Below are 20,283 nucleotides of genomic sequence, written 5' to 3' on the forward strand. Positions count from 1 at the left end.
GGAGTAAGGTTGTTTAAGATCTCCGGATCGTTACAGCACTGTTCAATCGTCGAGTAACACTGAAGCCATCTCTGGTTATTACCTTCACCCCGGACACATGAGCCACCTTGAAGCTCCGGTGCTTCGCAAACTGTACAGCCACTAACACCTACCACATTAGGTGCGATGCAGTCACCTGCATACGAAACACCGAATAAGACATAAAAAGTAGTGAGGTTCTTCATGTTCAAGTAGTATAGTTTCTAGAATGTTTTCTTCAGATGTCACTCCGACACCCTGTCGTCGGTGACGAGCAGTCAAGGCCCATGATCAGGACCCGTCGGCCCGCTTTGTTTTTTTTTGGTTGACGGTACAAGCTCTCTAACCTTTTGGCACCCCACGCAACTCATGACAGATCAATTGGCGGTAGTCACTGGATCTGGAGGCCTGAATGCGCAGTGCTCTCGCCGACCCCAATTCTTTACGATGCGTAGGCCCCAACCCTTTCCAAGTCACATAGCGGACATAACGGACAAGACTTTTTTGCACCAGGAAACGAACGGTTTTTTTTGGGAAGTAGATAGGCTAAAACCGCCCGTTTAAAGCAACGCAACCAGGGTAGAGAGGGTGGTGGTAGACCCGACGAACGCAGCTGGCTACAAGTTACTATCGGGTCACCCGCCCTTCGTTCTCCGACGCCTTGACTTTCGTCTTCCGCTGCGTCACTACCGCGAGCACGTTTGATCAAAAATGTGGTCCAGCTTCCTGCCTCAATATTCTGGAAAAAATCTGTGGGCCGCAAAAAATCGGAGGGTCCCACGCGCGAACCTTGAGGTTGGACCTTGGGGGCACCGCCGAGCGCTACGCACTCAGGTAGATCCCCCGTCTTGACTGAGTTGGCACAGCCCCTCAGTTGGAAATGGGTAAAGCGAGGGTTCCCATGCGCGCTCTGTATTCGTCGACAGTCGCCGCATCCACCATTATCTTTCCCGCTGAAAGCCGGCCCTCGAGATCTAGTTTGGCCTTGGCGTCTTTCCACGCACCTCTCAAAACCGCCCCTGGATTGCACGGCTGGTATCTGGGTACGGTGACATGTTTGTCATCCGTCTCGAAAAACCGGGTAAGTGACAGTAGAAAGAACTTGAGCTTTTTGATTTTATTAGCCTTGGTTGCAGGAGTCGGGCAGCGCGCCCCACCGGCCCACGCCGCAATGGTCTTCCGCAGCTCTGCCGAAGCCCCACACGTTTTTGGGTGCGTTAGAATCACTTGGTGTACCGCAAGCAGGCAGGCACACCCCGACAAGAGAACGTTCCTAAGCAAATCCTGGTTTACCCTAACCGCATTATGTAATGCGATCAGCTCCCCCGTAGACAACTCCACGTGCTCCGCGGCCGGCAACCCTGCTTCCATTTCCGGCACTTGCTCGAGAAGGTTGAAACAACTCCTCGTTGCCTGGCTTAGTGGGTCCCAGGGTTCTAGCGACCTAAATGCCTTGACCATATCCACCGGCATGTCATTCACCTCAAATGTTATTACCGCACTAGACAGCAGCACACGTGTGTCTACAGAAATGTTCGAACTCAATCCCCTCATTTTAATGTTTCTCAAAAAAAACCTCTTCTCGCTCGTCGAGTCTCATTCCAGTCTTTTCTTTCTCAGTGGAGTCTGATGAGCCGGCCCGCCCGCTGGACCCCGAGCTCGAGTCCGTGGTACCGCTGCCAGTGCTGTCCGCCATCGTAGTCAGTTTCAGGTCAGTTCAAAAAACTTTATCATACGAGCCGTTCGTGTCTCTGCGTCTCAATACGCCCTCCCGTCTCACCACTCCCCCACGACTCGCCACGTGAAGAGCGGTAGGAGGCCGGCAAAAGCTCGCCATTGTGATGCTTCCTTTCCTGAAGTCGTGTGACGTCATGACTTACCATCTCTCCGGACTCCTACCACGCCCTCAGCCGGCATCTGCCTGTACGCCGCCATGAAGTCCTTCTCACTGGTCTGCTCGCGTGTACCAACGCCCCCACGTGTGCCATAACCGCACCCTCGAGCGCCATCCGCTCCATGATCGCGTCGTCCGCCACCTCGGCAGCGGAGCGCGACAGCCAACCCGCCATACAGCTCTTCTCTTGAGGCATGAACTCGAGTGTGAAGTCAAGCTGACTGAGCGCTGCGGTCCATCGGAAGTTCTTCCCTTTGTCGACCCCCGTGAGGTAGCGGAGATTCCCGTGGTCCGTCCTCACAGTGAAGTGAGCCAAGGCGACGTAATCCTCCCACTTGTCTACTACCCGTTTCACGCGAACGTCGGCGGGAGCCTCCGCATTCCTGACATTGTCAACCTTCTGCTGACACCTCACACTGAAACTCATCGACTCATTCACGCGCCTATAGTCCAGCACACACTGCCACTCTCCCGTCCTCTTCTTGACGAAGTGCGGTGCTGCGGCCCACTCGCTCTTTGACGGCCTGATCACACCCAGCTCCAACTGCTTCTTCACCTGCGCTCCTCTCGCAGCTCCGGCTCCAGGCGGCTCATACGCGACTTGTACGGCCGTCCCCTCACCGTGAAACGCCTCACACCCGGCCTGTGCCACCCTCAGCGACTCCCACGTATCCCTGTACCGCACTAACAAGCTCCGCGGCCTCGTGCGGTCTGTAGGGCTCATGTGTCCTACCCGAACAGACGCGTCTTGCGCCTCGATGTTGCCCTCCGCAAGCTCCGCAATCCTCGTCTGGCTCCGTGACGAGCATGTGACCGGTAACAATCACCGTGGCTATCTCCTCAGTCGGCGCTGACAGCGCAACCTCCGCCCGCTCGCAGTCTTCCCTCTTCAATAAGCTGAGGCCCGCACCGTGTCCCTGTAGAATTCTGTTTATCTGTGTCTCCACCAGCAGAGGGTTGGTCGGACCCATTCATTCCCCTGGTTGTGCGGGTCTCGTAACCGGTGTAACCGCCCTCGCTTGTTGTGGGTCTTCTTGCATCACATCGTCGCTCCGCCTCTGTCTACGACGCTCTCAATCTCCGCGGTGATGAACTTCTTGGCTGCACGTAGGTAGTCGCGCCTGGAGCCGTCTCCTCTCACCTGTAACGTCGTACGGCCCCGACTTACGAACGCCCTCAGGGCGGCGTCCTGATCCGTCAGGTAGGTCCTGTCACACATCACCCGCCAGTGACCCCCCCGACCGCAATTCCAGCACTTGTCGTCATGGCTCGGGCATGCCTTCTGGTGGCTACTACGGCCGCAGCCGCCACATCTGTTCGAACCCTCGTCATCCCTAGCAGGGCGACCCGGACCGCGTCCGACCTCGCCGCCAACACAGGAGGGGCTCCTCGCTCAATCATCGGCGACAACTGCCGCAAAGCTTCGAGAACTGACCTACGCTACGACCTCAAGACCTGGTAAAATGCCTTCGCCCAATCGTCGTCTGGCGCGGCCGCCAGGATGCAGCCCTTCAGCACGTCAGCTCCGATCCCGGCCGTAGCCCCCTACGCGCCGCAAGTCGAACGAACCGATGCAGCCTACCGGGCTCGTGGACCGACTCCGACGACGACGGACACAACACGGACTTCACACAGCGTGCTGTCAGGGTGGGGGGGTCTTCGCTGCTTCGCACACGGACGTCCCTACCCTGACCCCTCGCCTCTATTTACGAGGTCCAAGCGCGACCTGACCTCGACTGGGAACAAGGACCAGATGTCCGTCACCAGCGTCTCGGCGTGTATGTGGTACGCACCTCGTTCAGAGACGTTGCCACCGCGTCTACCGTCCTCGAATTCCACCTCGGTCGGGCACGCAAACGCGGGGAACTTGCACTTGTACAGGCTCTCCCGCCACTCCTTACGTTTCTTAGAGCTCGTCAACGGAGGGCGGGAAGCAGGGTACCCGACCCGCGGGTCCAGCAGCTGTCGCCAGTGAGTTTTCCACGGTGGGTGGGGATCGCTGTTGCCGTTGTCCCTGGGTTCGGCGTCGCTGTTAATGGTTGTGATGTCCGGCACTTGTCCTTGCATTTGTCGGTATAGTCGTGGGGATGAGTTGTGTCAAAGATATGTATAAAAATCCCTTTTGAGATCGTCGTGTCTGAGACGGCAGAGACACGAACGGCTCGCACGGAGTGGGCGATAAAGTTTATGTGGGACTAGTGGCAAGGAACAGACCACGGCGGCGCTCAGCAATGACTACGGACATTGCCACGAGAATGTTCCCAACCAGCAACTACGTAGCCAACACGTGCGTGGCGATTGTGACCATATAATTTGGAGACTTCCAACAACTCAGGGAACTGCTCAACCAGAGACTAACGCCCTACGTGAGACTAGTTCGGTCCTGGGGTGCCATATCGCGCAAATTCCTGGAGCGGCGCATCCTCGACGTGGCGTCTCCGAAGCGGAGGCACTGGGCCGAGTCTGTTCGACGTCCTGCAGAAGATAACCAACAGCTGGTGAGGGACGCCGGTGCTGGCCGTCGTCACAACGAAAGATGACATTGACAGCGTACTCTCCCCACGCCGAATAAGAACGAAGCGGCTCTGCTACAACTACGGACTTCCCCGCCACGGAGAAGGATGCCCAGCACGCAACCCACGTTGTGACAACTGCGGTGGGGTGGGACACTTGAGAAAGGTGTGCTCTACTACGTGCTACCAGGACGCATACGGAAAGCCCGGCCACTCTGTGACAGAAACGTGACGCCTCCAAGTCGAAGTGAAGGACGCCTAGCATCAGCGGAAGCCACCGAGATGTGGACTAATGATGACGTGGAAGCCGAGCAGTCCACGAGAGCCCTCCTGACATGGATTATCGTAGTTTAAGCAGCCTTACACAAAACCATAAAGAATATCGGAAGGCGGATGAGAGCCCTTTTCAGTAAAGGCCCGGGCGCGCGGTATTTTGTTGCAGTTCTTTATAGCTACCGGAGCCGAAGTCAGTCTACTACGGCACAGTACTAGGATTTGGCATCCTGTCCCTCACAGTACCAACCGAGACACGCATCGGCGACCACAAGAAGGACGTCACCTCCACGATCATGCCGCCGAATGACCCGCCCAACCTGCTGGGCACACCCGACATGGACATACTGCCCACGGCAGGCCCACGCGAAGCAGAAACGGCTCTTTTAGCAGATGGACGGCGAGCACCGTGAGCGGCTGTGGCAGCTCCTGGAGGAGTTCAATGACACGTTGGAAGACCTCAGGGTGGCAGAGGTCAAGTGTGAAGCAGGTCGCCAAGCAACTGGGGCAAGAACTCATCCGACCCTCCAAAAGCGAGTGGGCTGCCACTCTTCACTCTGTAAAGAAGAAGACCGGGGAATGAAGGTGCGTCATCGTAACGTTGAAGACCATGACGCTCCGTTCGAGAGTGATGAACGATGGGTCCGGCTTCGCAGCACAACGCCACCAAGATTAGCTAAGTTGAGAACGCCTCCTTCGCTTAACCCGTGCCACAAACGCAAAAGAGATGTACTGGTATCTATATTTGAAGGGTGGCGTGATGTGGAATATTCTATGGGAGAATGTGTGCGCACACACTTTTTAGATAAAAACTAATCTTTGACAGCTCGTACATTGGGGGTTGGCTAGGTTCAGTTGGGTTTGGTTAGGCTGAGGAATTTTAGTGTGTGTGAAACAAGCCAGAGAAAATTAGCCCAGATGAGGCGCTGCAGATGATGGACATCTCGATACCGGGACGCCCGCCCACCAGGATCCCGTAACAAACGTGGTAGACGACATGGTTTGTCGTGGCGTCACGGGGCAAGTGTCACATCAGGAGCCCTTAGAACTACTCCAGCGGGGACGAGGCAGACCCGTGAGGACGAAACGAGCCACGGATGGAGGCGCATCCAGCGACGACACAAGCGGACCAAATGGGTCAGGATGACCGACCGGGTCGGGTGAGCCGGCCACAACCGGTGGCGAGACAGGAAGGGTTTCGGAACCTCTGCTCACCGCGCACGGGCAACCTCATGCGGTAGGAGCAAGCCCGACCTTCTCCGTCTCACCGGCGGTTGTGACCGCACTCATCTTCGACCCGGTGTCCAGAGCCCTGATACCGCCGCCAGGATCCCGTAACATCGTCGACTACCGCAGGCTCAACGCGGTCATCGTCGCAGACTCCTACCCCCTTCCACGCATCTGGGACCACCTGCGACGAGCGGCCGGACAGAGATACTACTGCACGCTAGACATGAACTCAGGGTTCTGGAATCTGCCAATCGAGGAGGGGTGTAGGGCGCTTACCGCCTTTACGGTTGGCCTTTCCGAGTTCAATGACATCCCATTCGGCATCAAAAACTCGCCCGCTGAGTTCCAACGCGCAATGGATTCCTGCTTCGCGCCGCTGGTAGAAGAAAATGCATTCTGCTACATTGACGACATCGTCATTTGTGGACAGGACTTTGACAGCGCACCGCAGCGGGTTAAGCTCTTCCTGGAACAGTGCAAGGAGACCGGTTCCTACTTGCGCCTTCAAGGTACCTCCGGCATGTCGTCGGCCAGACGGGCATAAAGGTCCAGGAGAAGAACCTTTATGCCCGTCTGGCCGACGACATGCCGGAGGTACCTTCGTCCACGCACCGGCCCCCACCAGCAAGAAGGAGCTACAAAGCTTCCCAGAGATGTGCGGCTACCTGAGACCCTTCGTCCCCGAGTTCTCACACATGACGGCGACGCTATTTGACCTGCTGAAGAAGGACAAGACCTACGAGTGGCGGGACGTGCACGAGAACGCCTACGACCAGCTCCGACACGCCATCCAGAACACCGTCACGCTGCATGCCCCCACCGACAATGGCAAGTACATCATAGAGACCGACGCGTCCGAGTTAGGGACCGGGGCTCTACTCAAACAGGTGCAAGGAGACGCCGAATTCATCTCCTGCGAATCCAAGAACACAGTCGACTGGCTCGGCGAATACGCCGGGGACGACGAAGGAGACTATTGGACCGGACCCCCGACCGCTCAACCTCCCACCCCCGACAAAGAAATACTTCGTCAAAGCATACGCCGAGGAGGGGAACCCCAACCTACCAGGACAACGGCCTATGGCGGATCCATCTCAGGACAAAGAAGATCTACATCACCCGCCAGTTGCGCACATGGCTGGTCATCGCATTGCACTTCGGTCCGTGTGGCCACCTGGAAGTCGGCAAGACGCGCAAGAGGGTATAAGCCCTATACTACTGGCCCGGCGGCGCCCAGGACATCGAGAAAATGATCAGAGAGTGCCTCGTCTGCGCGAGACTGAAGACACCGCCGGTGCACCAGCAAGGACTACCGACAGCGACGCTGGGAAAGGCCGTTCACGTCGCGATACGACCACGTGGGACCAACACACATGGGAGACGCCGACCGGAATATCCTCGTCATCATCGGCCACGCGACCCGATATATGATGGTCAACATCGTTCCAACGGTGGACGCCATGCAGACCTTCAGGATCTTTTATCGGCACTGGGTAGTCCCGTTCGGACCCCCACGAATAATACCGGCTTCAACGGCACAAGCTTCCGAGGAGCCTTTCGCGCAAACACAACGTACCAGCTGGGACGTAAGCACTCGACCGCAGCGTCGCACCGACCACAAGAAACCGGCATCAACGAAGCCTGTCACCAAGAACTTCACAACGTGCTCAAGGCCGTATGACAACAAGATACCGGAGACATGGAACTAATGGTAGATGCAGCCACTCACCGCATTTTGTAACGACCCACTCAGAGATAAACACGTGGTGGTAAACACACCCCGCACGGAAGTCGTCGAGCTGGAAAAATACGGCCAGCCAGGCTCAACGTTCCAGGTACACCAGGGCAAGGTGAGGAGGTTCAAGCGAAGTGAGGACGCCCAACTCGAGTCCATAACACGGCGGTCTTCGCAGAACGTAGAGGACGAGACCGCAGCGACGCCGAAGACCGGGACGACGGCAATAGCGATGCAGCTCACACAGCGTGTCTGCGAGTCTCTGCCTGGCAGCGGTGCTGCCCTTGGCCCAAGCGCTTCTGGCGGTGGCAGGAATGTTAGTGTAGATCGAGCCAGGACCGCGGACGGATGACCTGGAAAGAGTCGCAGGGACGGGTGGGAGTGGTGGAGGGAGCCGGAGAGGTTCCCACCGGGGGGGTACTCATGATCGGCGACCAGGTGGTCCTGTGCGTCTTTGACCGCCTGGTTCACTCGGGTTATGACTCGTGCCACAACATGGCCGACGAAGGCATCGGCTTGGCCGACCGTGAGGAGGTCCTGCACTTAGATCTAGACACGAAGATCTAGAGTCAAAGGCCAGAGCCGAAGGTGGTGGGTTCGAGGCGCATGATCGTTTTTTGGGGCATCCCCGAAAAAGCACAGGCGGAGGATATAACGAAACGAACCCACACCCCAGGCATTCGTCCAATGAGTTCGGCCAATACACCACAGCTATCTATCTTAAGATTTAGCAAATTCCATGCTCTGCATAACAGCTTGTTTGCGAAAGGATATATAACGGAAATCTGCCTACGTCACCCAGCAAGACTTTAACAATGAGGTCGTCATAACCAACTCAGGCCGTGCGGTTAGGTTACTACTTTCTCCAGGTCCAGTGGCACACAGGTTGGCTACTGACTCTGCTGACAGCTCAACGCTGTGAATACGGCACTCATGAGAGCTTTGTCGACCGGGGCCTCGGGGGGCGGTAGGCCCTGGAAGGGGTCGCGAGCCGTGGGGGAAACGTGACTGGCGAAATGCGAAGTGTGGCTGGCGGCTCTCGACCTGTTTCGGTAGGTCACTGGTTGGTGGACGATCGCTCTGACCCGGGTTACGACTCCGACTCCGACGTGCCCGTCAACGAATATAGCGTCTTGGTTGACGATCCGAAGGGAGGCCGTGAACCGAAAAGGGTCGTGAACCGAAAAGGGTCGTGAGTCGGACCGAAGGCGCTGGGTGGTTTTTTTAGAACCTTTTGGAAGAGACACCTTCCTTATGCCGAATGTTGTGGACATGAGATGTCATTGGGCAACTACCTGACATCACAGCCATCACGGCGACGCAGAACAGGAATACGATACCCCGGCCCACCACAGACAGGTTCCGGCCGCACACCGTGACGGCGGCAATTCTCCTCAGTGCTGCCAGCGTTGGACGAGCGGTTAAGTGGCCGTCCAATTAAATAAGCCGAAGTAACTGCCGAGAGTGACGGAGAGAGCCGAGGGCGACAACTATGAATGGCCCTACTTCGAGGATCAGGATTGTCTCGGACGGAGGTGTGGGTGCTTCTGGACTGATGAGTAGATGTGGCCAACGATGGAGAGCAAGATCCCCGCCAACGGTTTGGAAGACTTCGCTGACATAGAAGACTTAGCGGTCAACAAGGGGATGACCTTGAAGACTTATCCAATACCATTACAATCGGAGCAGCTACAATTGGCTGCTGGTCACAAATAGCACACGTGTGTCTAGCTGGAATCTGGGCGAGGAAAGTCCACAATACACGGCGTTTGTGTCGCTTAGAGGCACACTCAATTACATCGTGGCACCCTTTGGCGTGAAGAACTCCCCCTTACTCTTCCAGCAGATTACGGATCGGGGCTTTGATGGACTGATCGGGAACAAGGTGAATGTGTATGTAGACGACATAGTTGTGTATGCGAATGACATGGACACGTTGTTCGAACGGTTGGAACAGGTACTAGAGAGGTGCTGTGATGCGGGTCTGCTCTGAAGTTGAAGAAAGGAGTTCGTGAAGCAGGAGGACACGCTGTTAGAGACCATGGATGCGTGAGTGAACCAAGGTGGTTTTTGGGTTCTGATACGTACGTACTTGAAGAAACATATTCTAGGGTTTCGGGTGCGAATAGGGTTTCTGGTGCGAATAGGGTTTCTGGTGTAACCGACTTGCTGAAGAAGAACGTGGAGTTCATGTGGAACGAGGAAGAGAAGTTTGAAGAGGACAATAGCTGAGTGTGTGCTGCCGGCTGCGCCAAAGGACGTGGGTGAGCTCGTGCTGACAAACCGACGCGAGTGCCAAGTCAACCGATGCAATGCTGCAACAAAAGTGTTCCGATGGCGTTGACGTTAGCCTGGCGCATGAATTCGTCGTATTCACAGATTAAGTTGAAATTCTTTTTCAGAAAAATGATCTGTTCGTGTGAGATCTGTTCGTGCAAGATCGGATCGTGTAAGATCGAACCCGATAGTCATCCAAAAATAGGCTGTAATCCAATTGTTATCGGTCCAATCAAAGATTTGTGGGACACAACGGAACACAGCTGAAGTCACCTTTCATACTTTCCAGAACATCTTTGAGAGCAGAAAATGGGAGTGCAATCGGCATTCTGGGGCCGTACTGGAAGCAGAAATACTCTGCTCTTGACCATTTGCCTTTGAACTCGCAAAGGAGCATTCCTCCGCCAGCCGTCTCGGTACAATTCTCCTCCTTTAGTGAACTCAGACTTGTCAACTTGTAGGAGTTAGGTAGATGAGGGGTACAATCCAGCCAATATTTCGTCACTGCATCCGAAACCGAAGAATATCCGAGTCCGTTTCTAAGCCCATAACATAGCGTTACCAAGCATCCGACACTGCACAATCCCAAACCAAGCAGTTTCAAGTTGGTCCCCCATCCGGCTCCCAAGTTTTCAACGAACCCGTCATCGACTGCCGACCTTCGAATCGCGTCATGCCACTCCTCCGGCACGACCGACAGGCATTCCCGCAACCGGCTCTTGAGCGGCTTCATAGAGGCAATCACCTCCAACTCATCGTCACCCGTATCCTGGAAGACTAAGTCGGCCTTACCTTTGGGGAAAACGTCCATCCAAACCTTAGCGGCTTCCGGCCAGTCCACTGGCTCCTCCATCGACACCTGGGTCGTCTCTGAGCCATTTTTGGTCTCTGAGCCATTTTTGGTCTCTGAGCCATTTTTGGTCTCTGAGCCATTTTTGGTCTCTGAGCCAGCCATTGTCTCATCTACGGTCTCCGAGTCATCTATTGTCTCATCCACATTCTTCTTCACGGTCTTCAAGAATTTCTTGAGCTGGTTATACACTACACGCTGTGTATGGGGCCCGGGCTTGTCGGGGTTATGGAGAACTCTAAACCTGCTCGAGTCCTTACACAAGTCGAACTTTGGCAACCCCTGTTCCATCAAGCTCATCTCAGAGAACTCGCGGTCCAATCCCGTTACCTGAGCATCTAGCCTGCCAAGCTCGGCCTCGGGAGCTAGTACAATAACGGAGGTGAGGTCCTTTCCTTCCACGCCAACAATCGCGATTCGGGCACCCGTGTCCTCACCAAGCTGCGGCCGTCTCCCCTCATCCGTGAGTACAACAGCCAACAGCTCCTGTATCTTGCTCGAATTTACACCCACTACAGTCCTCATCAATTCTCACTTAAAAAAAACTGAAGATCGCACGCACACAGCATCGCATGTTTAGAGCCACCATCATGATGATGATGATGATGATGATGATGATGATGGCTGTCCGGTCAGCCTGCGGAGTGAGGCGAAAGTGGAGTCTATTCCGTAGTGATACAGCGGAACCCATAGTACGACGACGCCGAGCGAAACTATCACCGTCGTCCAAAAGGTACGTGTACCGGCCGCTGGGTGCCGCCAGACCGTGTATTGGGAGTCACTGTCGCTATCGGTGATCCAAGGCACGCAGCCGTCTTGGGTGCTTAGTTGGTCGATATCGACTACCGACCTTTGCATCGCAACCAACCAGTCGGGCGGGTTTTCGATGCTTAGCGGATCGTAGTCGATAGACGACCTATGCACTGCACCCATCCAGTCAATCGGCAGGTCCCGCAGCAACGAGAAGAGCCAGCCCAATGCCGGCTTTATAGACGCGATTATATATAACTTATCGTCACCCGTATCCTGGGGAACCAATTCGCCTTCTGTTCTACCGAACACATCGAGCCAAATGTGGGTCGTCTGCTGACTAAACACGTGTTGAAGTGTCGGCTGCATCAGAACCCTGCAGGACTCCCCATCATCCACAGTCTGCTCCGCAGTCTGCTCCTGGTCCGCTGTCGGCTCCATGGTCTTCAAGAAATCCTTGAGCTGATTGCATACCACAGAATGGGTGTAAGGAGCAGGCGCAACGGGGTTTTTGAACACTCGAAGTCTCATTGAATCTTTGCAAAAGTCGAACCTTCCCGACCCGTCATTCACCAAGCTCACATCGTCAGACGGATCACCATCCCATACCTGAGCATCCAACCTCTCAATGTCGGCCTCAGGAGCTAATACAAGAGCCAGAGTGTAATCTTCTCCTTCTACACCAATCATCACAAATCGCGCACGTGTGTTTTCATCAAGGTCCGGCTGGATCAGCTTCTCCGTTAGCAAAGCCGCTAACAACTCCCCTATCTTGCTCGCATTCACAGCTACGGCAGCCTTCATCAATCCCAAAAATAAGCGCTCGCATTAAAGACTAAAAATAAACTGCCGAACTTTGAAAACATCCTTTCCTGCAATATGTTCCTGCGACTGTCTTTTCTTCAGGACCTTGTTCTGTACAGCCGATAAAATTAGGTTGTTTAAAACCTTGTTAATATTAAATTGACCCCAGCCAGCAAGGTGGTAGCCGCCAACAAGGTGGTAGCCGCCAATAAGGTGGTAGTTGCCAACATAGTTGCCAACATGGCCCAGCAGTTGCCAACAACGAGGCCGAACCAACACTTTGCGGACGGACTTGTTACAGCGCCATGTTACATCCGGAAATAGGGTTTTACCGGTTCGGAAAAGAAACAGTCCATGAGAGGTTCTCGGTCGGGTCACCTTAGTTGGCACGCTGCCACCATGTTGGCTACCGACTCGTGGTCTTGGAGTTTGTGGTTGCAAGGTGCCTGGGGGGACAGTACCGCGGAGACCCTCAGACGTCGGCTTGGGGGTGGCGAAGAGCGGGACATTCTTAACTGGTTTGAAAGAAGTCTTTTCGCGCGAGACCCATGTGTATCCGCTGCTCTGACGCACGGCTCAGTGGAGGAATACGAACAACTTAGTGACCCTCTTTTTTCAGACGTTTTCGAGTGGCTTGCTCAACGGTTCTGGTCCGACGTTGACTCGGGCTCAAAACGGGCGAGTGCAGTAGTCACTCGCTTAAGAGAAGCCTACGAGACGAATCGGTTGCCTCACCCTTGGTCCGAATGTCAGCCTCAATTCTTCCCCCCGTGGCCTCCCAATGCCGGTGTTCGTTTGTCGTCGGCTGCGACTTTGGCCTATTGGGCTCAATACCTCGATACGAGAGATGCTATGTCACCGGAACAAAGATTGCAACGTCTCTCCGTACTTGCGCGCTGGTCACCAGCACAGGCTTTCGTGCACGTGTTTTCGGACCTGAAGAAACATTCACCGCTGTTCACAAAGACACATTACATTCCGGACTTCTCTGACGAAACACTCGACCGAGCAGCAGCTCAGTGGCTCTGTTATGGGAGTGCCGGTGAGAGTGCCATGCGCGATGACATCGTTGAGCCTATGGTTGAAGAATTGTCGCAGTTCCTGCGACCCTTCAACCGGGCTCGCAAAGCACTTGTTCCGGGCCTCAATCAAAGCCCGAAATCTGCAGTGTGCCGCGTCCGCTACAAGACGCGCTGCAGGTTGAACAAGATAGCAAGGAGGCTCTGCAACCAGACGACTATGGCGCAGTGGATCTACACCATGGCAATTAAGGAAACGCGTGACCTATACGCTTATTATGTCAGCACCTATCTCGGGTGCCGACGGCGCATGATAGCCTCGTATTTCTTCACCCGGCGACAGGAACCTTCGGAATCTTCGGGCATAGAATCTTGGGGTCCAATTCAATCTAGGGATCCGGACACCCATTTTCCAGTGGCAGCGGATGTGGGCGTGAAGCGCCTGGAGGACTACCAGATCTATGTGCTCCGGGAATTGGCGTGGACGGAGGAACAACTCATTCAACATTTTACACACTTGCTTGTCGAGCACCACGCAGCGGAAAGCTGTCAGTCGCCAGACGACGTCCTGCGTTCAACGGAGGAATCGACGTTCAAGTTCTCGATCCCAGAAGACGTATTCCGCCAACTGTACGAAAAGGCGGTGAGGGAAACGGCAGACCGGATGGCTAGCGAACAGGGTAGCGATTTCGCTTGGAGGGTTGGTTGTGCCGCAATTACCACCCTATGCGGCCTTAGTAATCCACGCCCCTCCTCGTCTTGAAACAGGAGATACATCGAAACAGAGCGACTTGATTGCAGGCCAATTTTTGGGGTAGCCAACATCGTCTGCATGAATCTGCGCTCACCGGTTGGTTGGTCACAAATCGGTTTATGGTCACAGATCGCGAGTCGGAATTTGGGAGTGGTAGTTCGGAATGGTGCTTGGTGGTGTGGTGGTTCGGAGTGGTGCTTGGTGGTGGTGCTTGGTGGTGGTGGTTCGGAATAAAAAATGGATGAGTTAGTGTATGTAGCTAGAACGGGAGCCGTGACCGCAGCGAGAGCGGATGGGAAGGAGCCGGGTTTAATCTTGACAGAGGGTCGGCCGATCACGAAACACGTTGTGAAGTATGGAGATCACGTCATGATCAGTTGCGGAGCCGACGTGCGGAGATTGGTGCAAGGCGACCCCGATTCAGTAGTTTATCTTGAGCAGGATAACTGCTCAAGGAAGAGCGTGCTCGTCTATTTCAACGAGTCGGCTAGCCTCGGCAGGGCTTACGCGTCATGTTCACTACGTCATGAGGTAGAGTGTTGGAAGGGCAGAAAAGAAGAAACGGAAGAAGCGTGGACCAACTTTATCAGGACTCAATGGTTTGATCCTGAGTCTTACAACACCGAGTTCTTAATTATGCCGGCGGATCTGTATGCGACCCACACACATTCACACACCTTCACAGGTACCGGACACAGGTACTGGGGATATCCTTTTGCTATAGCAATGCTCTGGGCAAGGACGTCGCCTTTCACCAACCGTGCTACTTGATCATGGCACCTAACGTCACCGAAGACCGATACTTTCTCACTGTCAGTGCTGAAGGTGCCGTATGCCTCGTGTGTGGGGGCGATTCGGAGGAGCAACACCTCATGTGGCGCTTCATAAACCACGACTGCATAACCAGCAGGGAACCCCTGACCACGCAGCATAGTGTCTACATCCAGTCCTTGTCCGGCTACATGCTCGCAATCAATGACAGATACACGGTCCACACGCTATTGGATGTTCCCATCGGCCAACCTATTTGCGCCAAATACACTTTCATACTCATCAGAGTATGCAACAACACACCAGTGGAACTGGTTACCCATGTACACCCACGTACACGCCAGGAACACTTTACGAACACACACTTGTACCTCACGGGTATCCTTTGAGTTAGGCGGACGTCCCGACCAACCGCCCGTGGTGGAAAAGTCACTATGCGTCAGATGCCTGCGTTCCATTGCCTAGTAACCAACCTGGCACTCCCATTGGTCACAGTCTCCTCGTCTCCTTCCATTCCCTTCTCTTGTTTGCAATCGATTTGGTCTCTTGTTTCAGTTGAGGCAACCCTGTCGAAGTTGTTCCAATCCAGCACAAACTTCGACCCTTCTTATTATGAGTCGGCTTTCGACGACCACGGCAGATTAAAAGTGAGTGAATCACGACCACCAGAATTCATTACGGCCAGAATTCATTACGGCCAGAATTCATTACGGCCAGAGTTCATTACGGCCAGAGTTCATTACGGCCAGAGTTCATTACGGCCAGAGTCCATCATGGGACTGATGGAAATAGATGTGTTGCAGTTAGGTGTTCAGGAGTTGTTACTAGTAGAAGACGCATTGGAATGTTTGTTGGGTGTCCCGGGTGAGTTTGAGAGATGGACTTGTCATTATCCCGTTGGTGGTGGTGTTCCTTATTTTACTCATGAGTATCGAACTTTGGCTCAGCAAGAGGGTAGTCGCTTGCAGGACTGGTCGTATGAGATGGCGAGCAAGGCAGATGTGACTCCTACGTTCGATTCCACGTTGGATCTGGATAGGTCACTGTGTGGTATGATGGATAAGATAATGCTGATTGTGAATGACCTGAATTCGGTTCGACTGGTTGTAAAGTGGCATAGCGAGGAGCCTGAGAGTGCGACAAATGCATGCTTGGGTAATGCGATGCGACAGATTCTAATTCAATACGAAAGAGGTGTGTGTGAAATCCGATCTTGTAACGAGCATGGTAGCCTTTCTCTACAGAAACTATATGCAATTTTAAACTCAAGTCGACAGGTACTACACTTCCTTAAAACCACAGCAACTCTGACCTATGGGTATACAGGACTAAGCCTCATCGACCAAGTGTTACAAGTACACAAGGAAAGCGGAGCATCAAAACTTGGAGCGGAATTCAGTCAGTACTTATTGCGAGCAGCATGCCAACCGTTGGAACGCTTTGTTAATCTTTGGTTGTTCAGTGGAGAGCTTGAAGACCTGTATTGTGAATTCTTCATTGTAAAAAATCCGCGTTTCGATCTACCGTTAAACCAAACCGTCAGGTCCGTAGATCGAATCCTCGCCGGATCCGTCGATCCAGTCTTGACCCCTCTTTCACAAGATGCAGATCGCAGCAAAGGTGAAGTATTATTCTCAGAGAGATTGGCTAATGATCTTAAATCGCCACCTGATGAACTTACTGAGCTTCAACAATGGTTATGGTGGGACTATGCTTTCGTCCTGGACGGTAGCAAGACCTGCTCTCTTATCCAGCCGTATTTGAAGACCCTTCTTATAATTGGAAAGCTTCGGAACGTACTAAACTTGATGAGGGTGAGGTACTATGGTGCACGCAATGACAGCTGCGCACAAGGGGAGAACTGTGCAGCCGACAAGAACGTTGGAAATATCCCAGAACAACATGGCGGGGATCAACATGGGAGGACACAGCTACAGTTGGTCGCACAACAGGGTAACGATGAGAAAAACCCTGGTGTGCAATCCGGCGGTGCGGAATCGGACTCCGGAGTCGACAAAGGTGTCATCCGCATTGGTGATAGTGAATTCGCTCGCAGGTTAGAGGTACTTCGAAGCTCCATTTGTGACTCGATTATGGCTTACCTGAATCTCGACCCATTGTATCCTTTAAAGAAAGTTTCTCCCTTGGGTGTGTTTAGAAACACTTCATCGATGTATTTCCGAGATGTGATGTTGGAATTGAAGCAGTACTTTTTTATTGAGAGAGCAGACATCTTGGAAGACTTATATACTCTACCGATTCATGACTACTTGTTATCTTCACGACCAGAATGTTTGTGGTCACTGCTACGATTTTGGTCTAAGGCCAAGCTGACCAGCACTTATCGTAGACATGGGTTGCTTTTGGCACTCGTTTTCAGTACAGTGAGTCTGCACTCCATTGCTACCCGCACTCGAGAAAACCATGATAAGCAGGACAGTGATAAGCCCCAGTCGGGGACCGATCGAGATTGGTATCAAGGCTCAGTCAGAGCGTTAAGTACTACAGATTTTTCGCGCATTACTCAAGTACCAATCAACTCGATCGTCGACAGTGTAATCCTTGACTACTTCGCTTGCCACCACTCCTGTGATCGTGGAGAGGAGTCCTCCATCCTGTTACCGGAGATCGGGATTAATCTCCAAAAAGTTACCCTCTATCCCAAGCTGCCTCTGCCTGTTCCTCTATTGGTACTGGACAGACGAGCATTTATCACGCTACAAAGCACCTTCCGTTTGCTGTTCATTCTGCACTATCTCCGGAACCGAATGGAGCAGTTATGGCTCTCCATCAGCCGCGTTGACCACGACGTCAGAGCTCCTTTGCTCATCGTTGCTTCTCACACTCGTGAACTCTTCATGGCCACCATCAAGAACTTAATTGATTACGTCACCAGCGACGTCATTCGACCTCAGAATGATCCCATGACCAACTGTCTAAAACAGGACTACAACGCCATCAGAACCACCTGGAGCGACTCTCTAGCTGCCATAGCACAAGGACTCTTCCTATACGACGTAACCCACCCCACCCCACCCTTCCCCAGAATCCGTAACCCACCCCACCCTTCCCCAGAATCCCTTCCCTAGGACCCCTTCCCCAGGACCCCTTCCCCAAAGCGTGCGTGCTTTTTTGCAGGCGGTTGTTCAGCTGCACTTTGCCGGTCTCTTTAAGCTCGCCCACGACTTTGCTTTCCAGTTGAACACGTTGCTGTAAGAGTTACATCTGAGAACACACATATAGCTGAGAACACACATCTGAGAACACACATATAGCTGAGAACCCACATCTGAGAACACACATATAGCATGTATATTCTACACTCATATGTTGGCACATATGTTGGCTCCACTCATGTGTTGGCTTCTTGCATTCGCGCTTGTGTTGAACTCGCGCTTGTGTTGCACTCATGTTGCACTCGTGCTGGGAGTAGCCGAGCAGGGTAGGGGTCGTACATATTTCTGTTGTCAGGGACTACGGCATGGTTGGATATGAAGAAGACGAGGACGAGAGCCCTCTGTACAGTGCGGAGCATTTGGCGTCAGTGGAGAAGCTGGACCACGACTACCGCTCCGTGGTATCTGCCTTGATCGTGTACCTGAAGAGAGTGAACAATAACGTCAGTCGCATTCTACTCAACCGCCTGAGTATTGATCCCAGATCGGTTAGTCTCGTGGCCCATTAATCTCGTAACTCGAGAGGGCCAATGAGATGAGGCCCAATGAGATGAGGCCCAATGAGATGAGGCCGTCAGGCGTGGCAGATGGGTATCCACTGGTTGAAACGTCCTGGTCGGGTGATTGCTTCGTCAAGGTTGGCGGGATGTGTCCGGCTGATGCCGATGTAGCCGACATGGGCACTGGTGGTCTGTATGCCATCGAGGGAGACGAGTAGGCTGGTAACAAGGTTGCGTTCGAGCATGGAAGAATTGTCTCGTTTAGCGAAGAGCTCTAGATTCTCAAGGAGCACGACCACAGACTCATATCTGCGACCGAGCGTCTCGGCCAGACCGAACGTATTGCGCAAATTCGCTTCCGACTCACCCACGTGACGTCCGAAGACCTCGCTGAGACGCACAATCAGTAACAACCGACGCGGATCGCGGCCAAACGCCTCGTCCAACCAGTTCTTTGGTAAATGCACCCCAGCCTCTGAGGGAAGCTTTGGCTCCAATGAGAACGTCCCTAGTGATGGGGGGGCAAGCGAGAGATGGGGGGGAGTTGCGCTGGCTTCGTAAAGAAGAATCCGAGGACTCTTAAAACCACTACCGCATACCACAAACGGGAAGACTATCGGACACAGGGGTCCCTGAAGGGCGCGGCGGAGTTCCGGGGTCAAATTCGGGGCCAGGCACGCCCGCAAGTCACTGGACTGGCCGTCTGAAGGTGGCTGGTTGCTGCCAGGCCGGTCCAGGGACTGTGGGCCCAGGGACTGTGGGTCCGTCGGGCTGAGGGAAGCCAGACGACGTAGTTCCATGTGTAAATTCCGCCGGTAATCGGGGTGATGGATCGCGGAGTGTCCGTACTCCGCAAGAAGCTCCGCAGCCTGCAGTCTGCAGCTGAAGTTGCTCGCGCCAGACTCGAACGCGAAGGGGGGGAAGCGCGGCAGACTCAAAGTGCGCAGGGCATCAGACATCGCCGACAGCTGGTCTGCAGGCTCCAGATTCTTCAGCGACGCCAAGAACCTAGCGGCCTGCGCGTCCGACAGGGGGCCCTGCGGCGATTCCGCCGACACACCAGGCAGCGTGTTCGGTGAGCATACGAAGCCCGACTTATATAGTTCTACCAGCTCACTCATTTCACTCATCAACAAACAAGCTGTGACTCGCCGGGGAATATGTTTCTCTTGTCGAATACGGGTAAGATCATCTCGACAGAATACGTACACGTCCGTTGCGAAATCTACTATATATGGCTGTATTAATGGCACCACATCAAAGCTGTTGGCAACAACGAAGCGAATGGAACCAAAATCAACATCCGCCAGTTTACTGGCCCAAGCACGACTTTTATTTGTTCGGTTTCCGCCAGCCGGCCGCTCCACCGCTAATATAATGCCCCGCTGTTCAACTTGAGCCTTGATAGAGAAGGGCCACGCTGCGTTTACTTGGTAGAATGTTGTCAAAAATATATCTTCTTGATTTATGCGCGACCACACACGTGTGCTATACTCGAAAACACTAGCATTCAATACAGTAGTCCATATTTCCTTTATTTCGCCGGTGACAGCGTTGCCCTCGACATCCTTTTCTCGTGGGGTATGCTTGACAGTGTTGTTTTCGTGTGGCTTCATAGTTTATGCTTAAAAAATCCTGCGCCGAATATGCAGTGTTACCAGGTAAATTTTTTCCATGCATTTTAAGATATTTCCGGTTATTTGGGTGTCTGGAGAGCAA

The 20,283-nt window shown here is 53.7% G+C and overlaps 7 protein-coding genes across 7 annotated transcripts; 2 read left to right on the forward strand and 5 right to left on the reverse strand.

The window, feature by feature from the left end:
- Positions 1 to 888: 888 nt before the first annotated feature.
- Positions 889 to 1,572, reverse strand: GNI_160630 (hypothetical protein; the record flags this gene model as incomplete). The annotated part of the gene is made up of 1 exon (XM_011134721.1): positions 889 to 1,572. The coding sequence occupies one exon, from the start codon at positions 1,570 to 1,572 to the stop codon at positions 889 to 891; it is 684 nt and encodes a 227-aa protein (XP_011133023.1).
- A 176-nt stretch (positions 1,573 to 1,748) lies between these two features.
- Positions 1,749 to 2,636, reverse strand: GNI_160640 (hypothetical protein; the record flags this gene model as incomplete). Its single annotated transcript, XM_011134722.1, has 2 exons — positions 1,749 to 1,913; positions 1,968 to 2,636. The coding sequence occupies 2 exons, from the start codon at positions 2,634 to 2,636 to the stop codon at positions 1,749 to 1,751; spliced, it is 834 nt and encodes a 277-aa protein (XP_011133024.1).
- A 7,536-nt stretch (positions 2,637 to 10,172) lies between these two features.
- On the reverse strand, positions 10,173 to 11,315 carry GNI_160650 (hypothetical protein; the record flags this gene model as incomplete). Its single annotated transcript, XM_011134723.1, has 1 exon — positions 10,173 to 11,315. The coding sequence occupies one exon, from the start codon at positions 11,313 to 11,315 to the stop codon at positions 10,173 to 10,175; it is 1,143 nt and encodes a 380-aa protein (XP_011133025.1).
- A 63-nt stretch (positions 11,316 to 11,378) lies between these two features.
- GNI_160660 (putative transmembrane protein) lies at positions 11,379 to 12,344 on the reverse strand (the record flags this gene model as incomplete). The annotated part of the gene is made up of 1 exon (XM_011134724.1): positions 11,379 to 12,344. The coding sequence occupies one exon, from the start codon at positions 12,342 to 12,344 to the stop codon at positions 11,379 to 11,381; it is 966 nt and encodes a 321-aa protein (XP_011133026.1).
- Positions 12,345 to 12,698: 354 nt separating this feature from the next.
- Positions 12,699 to 14,126, forward strand: GNI_160670 (hypothetical protein; the record flags this gene model as incomplete). Its single annotated transcript, XM_011134725.1, has 1 exon — positions 12,699 to 14,126. One exon carries the CDS (start codon positions 12,699 to 12,701, stop codon positions 14,124 to 14,126), a length of 1,428 nt encoding a protein of 475 aa, XP_011133027.1.
- A 228-nt stretch (positions 14,127 to 14,354) lies between these two features.
- GNI_160680 (Spc97/Spc98 family protein) lies at positions 14,355 to 18,573 on the forward strand (the record flags this gene model as incomplete). The annotated part of the gene is made up of 5 exons (XM_011134726.1): positions 14,355 to 14,767; positions 14,842 to 15,175; positions 15,464 to 17,905; positions 18,027 to 18,100; positions 18,360 to 18,573. 5 exons carry the CDS (start codon positions 14,355 to 14,357, stop codon positions 18,571 to 18,573), a joined length of 3,477 nt encoding a protein of 1,158 aa, XP_011133028.1.
- Positions 18,574 to 18,638: 65 nt separating this feature from the next.
- GNI_160690 (AAA family ATPase) lies at positions 18,639 to 20,180 on the reverse strand (the record flags this gene model as incomplete). The annotated part of the gene is made up of 1 exon (XM_011134727.1): positions 18,639 to 20,180. One exon carries the CDS (start codon positions 20,178 to 20,180, stop codon positions 18,639 to 18,641), a length of 1,542 nt encoding a protein of 513 aa, XP_011133029.1.
- Positions 20,181 to 20,283: the final 103 nt, after the last annotated feature.

Source organism: Gregarina niphandrodes, assembly GCF_000223845.1.
Source record: "Gregarina niphandrodes unplaced genomic scaffold scaffold00049, whole genome shotgun sequence".
NCBI classification, from domain to species: domain Eukaryota; phylum Apicomplexa; class Conoidasida; order Eugregarinorida; family Gregarinidae; genus Gregarina; species Gregarina niphandrodes.